General features: G+C 42.6%; 1 protein-coding gene across 1 annotated transcript; it reads left to right on the plus strand.

The window, feature by feature from the left end:
* The first annotated feature begins 1136 nt into the window (after positions 1–1136).
* Positions 1137–2084, plus strand: LOC100481647 (olfactory receptor 10A4). The gene has a single exon (XM_002931009.4). It carries the CDS (start codon positions 1137–1139, stop codon positions 2082–2084), a length of 948 nt encoding a protein of 315 aa, XP_002931055.2.
* The last annotated feature ends 213 nt before the right edge of the window (positions 2085–2297 follow it).

The raw sequence follows: 2297 nt of genomic DNA on the forward strand, positions 1-2297 counted from the left end.
AAGTAGAGGCTACAGTGAGAATGGGACATAGGTTAAACAAGAAGTAGATTTTGAAAGATAGATCTAATATTATATCATAATAAGTATAATGGTTAACATTTATGGTTAGCATGTGTTATGTACCAGTCACCATGCAAGTGCTTTAGATATATTCCTTCATGTAAGTTTATAATAATCAGAATATCATGGGTCCCAATTTTGAAGTTTAGTTATTGATGTACTGATGAAACCTTCTGCTTCTTTCTCACAGGATTTAATATTATTAGTCTGCCTATTTGAGTTGGTCTCTATTAACATGTAACACTTGAACTCATATTTCTTGAAAGTCAAGACAAATTCAACCAACAAAAGGTGACGAAAAGATTTATATGTAATACTCCTGGATTCTTTCTACTGTCTGACACTATTTTGAGTCTGTGTTCCCTTTTCTAATCACATAGAGCCACATGGAGAATAGTTCGCCCAGGGATCAAAATAAGCCACAGTCTCATATTCCATGTCTCCTTGTATAAACTGCCATATTCTGAGTCTGGAAATGAATAAATACTCTAATATATTGAAGATTCCTCCAAAATACTGAAATCATCCTGAGTATAGGCTGCTTGATATTAGGAAACATTCAGGTCTTCTCCTTGGGGATCATTGGTAACTGATGGCTCACTTTCCTTGACTTACTCTTTTGTATCTTTCATTTTGCAGAAAACATACCCTGGCTGACCTCACCACCTTTCATTGTGCATTAAGACCCCTCTCTTCAGAAATGCTTAACCTGACTTCTTTTTTAGTACCCATGACTATTGAAGAAAGATAGTGTAGGAGCCCCAAAAGGAAGCTGTGATTTTGAACTTCTCTATAGAGCAAGGAAAAACCAAGGAATGTATAGAAATATATGGGTGTGCCTCAGTTCAGTCTGAAAACAGGTTAGGATTCTGCCAAAATATCATGAGTCCCAAGGGCAGGCTTATTTTCTTACATTTTGGAAGATACAGCTTTTGATTTGCAACCACTATAACAAGAAACATGGAAATGAGGCCATGGGAGGTTTTCTTTCTAAAGGTATAATAGAGGTTTAAGTAACATATGGAGACATCTACCTTCCTGGAACATGAATGCCCAATGAAATCCTAGTAAGAAGAATGATGTGGGAAAACTGGACAATTGTAAGTGAATTTGTTCTTGTGGGCTTTTCAACCTTGTCCTCTGAGTTACAAGGTCTACTGTTTCTCTTTTTTCTGACTATTTATCTGGTTACCCTAATGGCCAATGTTCTCATCATCCTGGTCACTACAGCTGATTCTGCTCTACAAAATCCTATGTACTTCTTCCTCAGGAACTTGTCCTTCCTGGAGATAGGATTCAACTTGGTCATTGTGCCCAAGATGCTGGGGACTCTGATAATCCAAGACACAACCATCTCCTTCCTTGGCTGTGCCACACAGATGTATTTCTTCTTCTTCTTCGGGGCTGCTGAGTGCTGCCTCCTGGCCACAATGGCATATGACCGCTATGCGGCCATCTGCGACCCTTTGCGCTACCCAATCATTATGAGCCGCAGGGCCTGTGCCCAGCTAGCAGCTGCCTCCTGGTTCTCAGGGTTTCCAGTGGCCACCGTGCAAACCACATGGATTTTCAGCTTCCCTTTTTGTGGCCCCAACAGAGTGAACCACTTTTTCTGTGACAGCCCCCCTGTCATTGCCTTGGTGTGTGCTGATACCTCTCTGTTTGAACTGGAGGCTCTGACAGCCACTGTCTTATTCATTCTCTTCCCTTTCTTGCTGATCCTGGGGTCCTATGTCCGGATCCTCTCCACTATTTTCAGGATGCCCTCAGCTGAGGGGAAACGCAAGGCCTTCTCCACCTGCTCCTCCCACCTCCTGGTTGTCTCCCTCTTCTACAGCACTGCCATCCTCACATACTTCCGACCCCGATCTAGCACCTCTCCTGAAAGCAAGAAACTGCTGTCGCTCTCCTACACAGTGGTGACTCCCATGTTGAACCCCATCATCTACAGCTTAAGGAATAGTGAAGTGAAGGCTGCACTGAGGCGAGTCATCCACAGGACCCTGGGCCCTCAGAAACTATGATGGATGGAGATGCAAACCAAAGGGGTGTCATGCAAGGACAAAGGAAAGAAAACAGATCTCCTCAACTGGGTTTTGGCCCCTACTCATTCTAAGAGCCATGATATAACCACTAGGATTTTGGACTTTACTAGGATCTGTTTCTGAATGAAAGAGCATGAATGATAAGGAAAACTTCTGTAGGCCCAGGATTCTGTAGGACCACAGGACCAACAT

Source organism: Ailuropoda melanoleuca, unplaced genomic scaffold, assembly GCF_002007445.2.
Source record: "Ailuropoda melanoleuca isolate Jingjing unplaced genomic scaffold, ASM200744v2 unplaced-scaffold11157, whole genome shotgun sequence".
Lineage (NCBI taxonomy): Eukaryota > Metazoa > Chordata > Mammalia > Carnivora > Ursidae > Ailuropoda > Ailuropoda melanoleuca.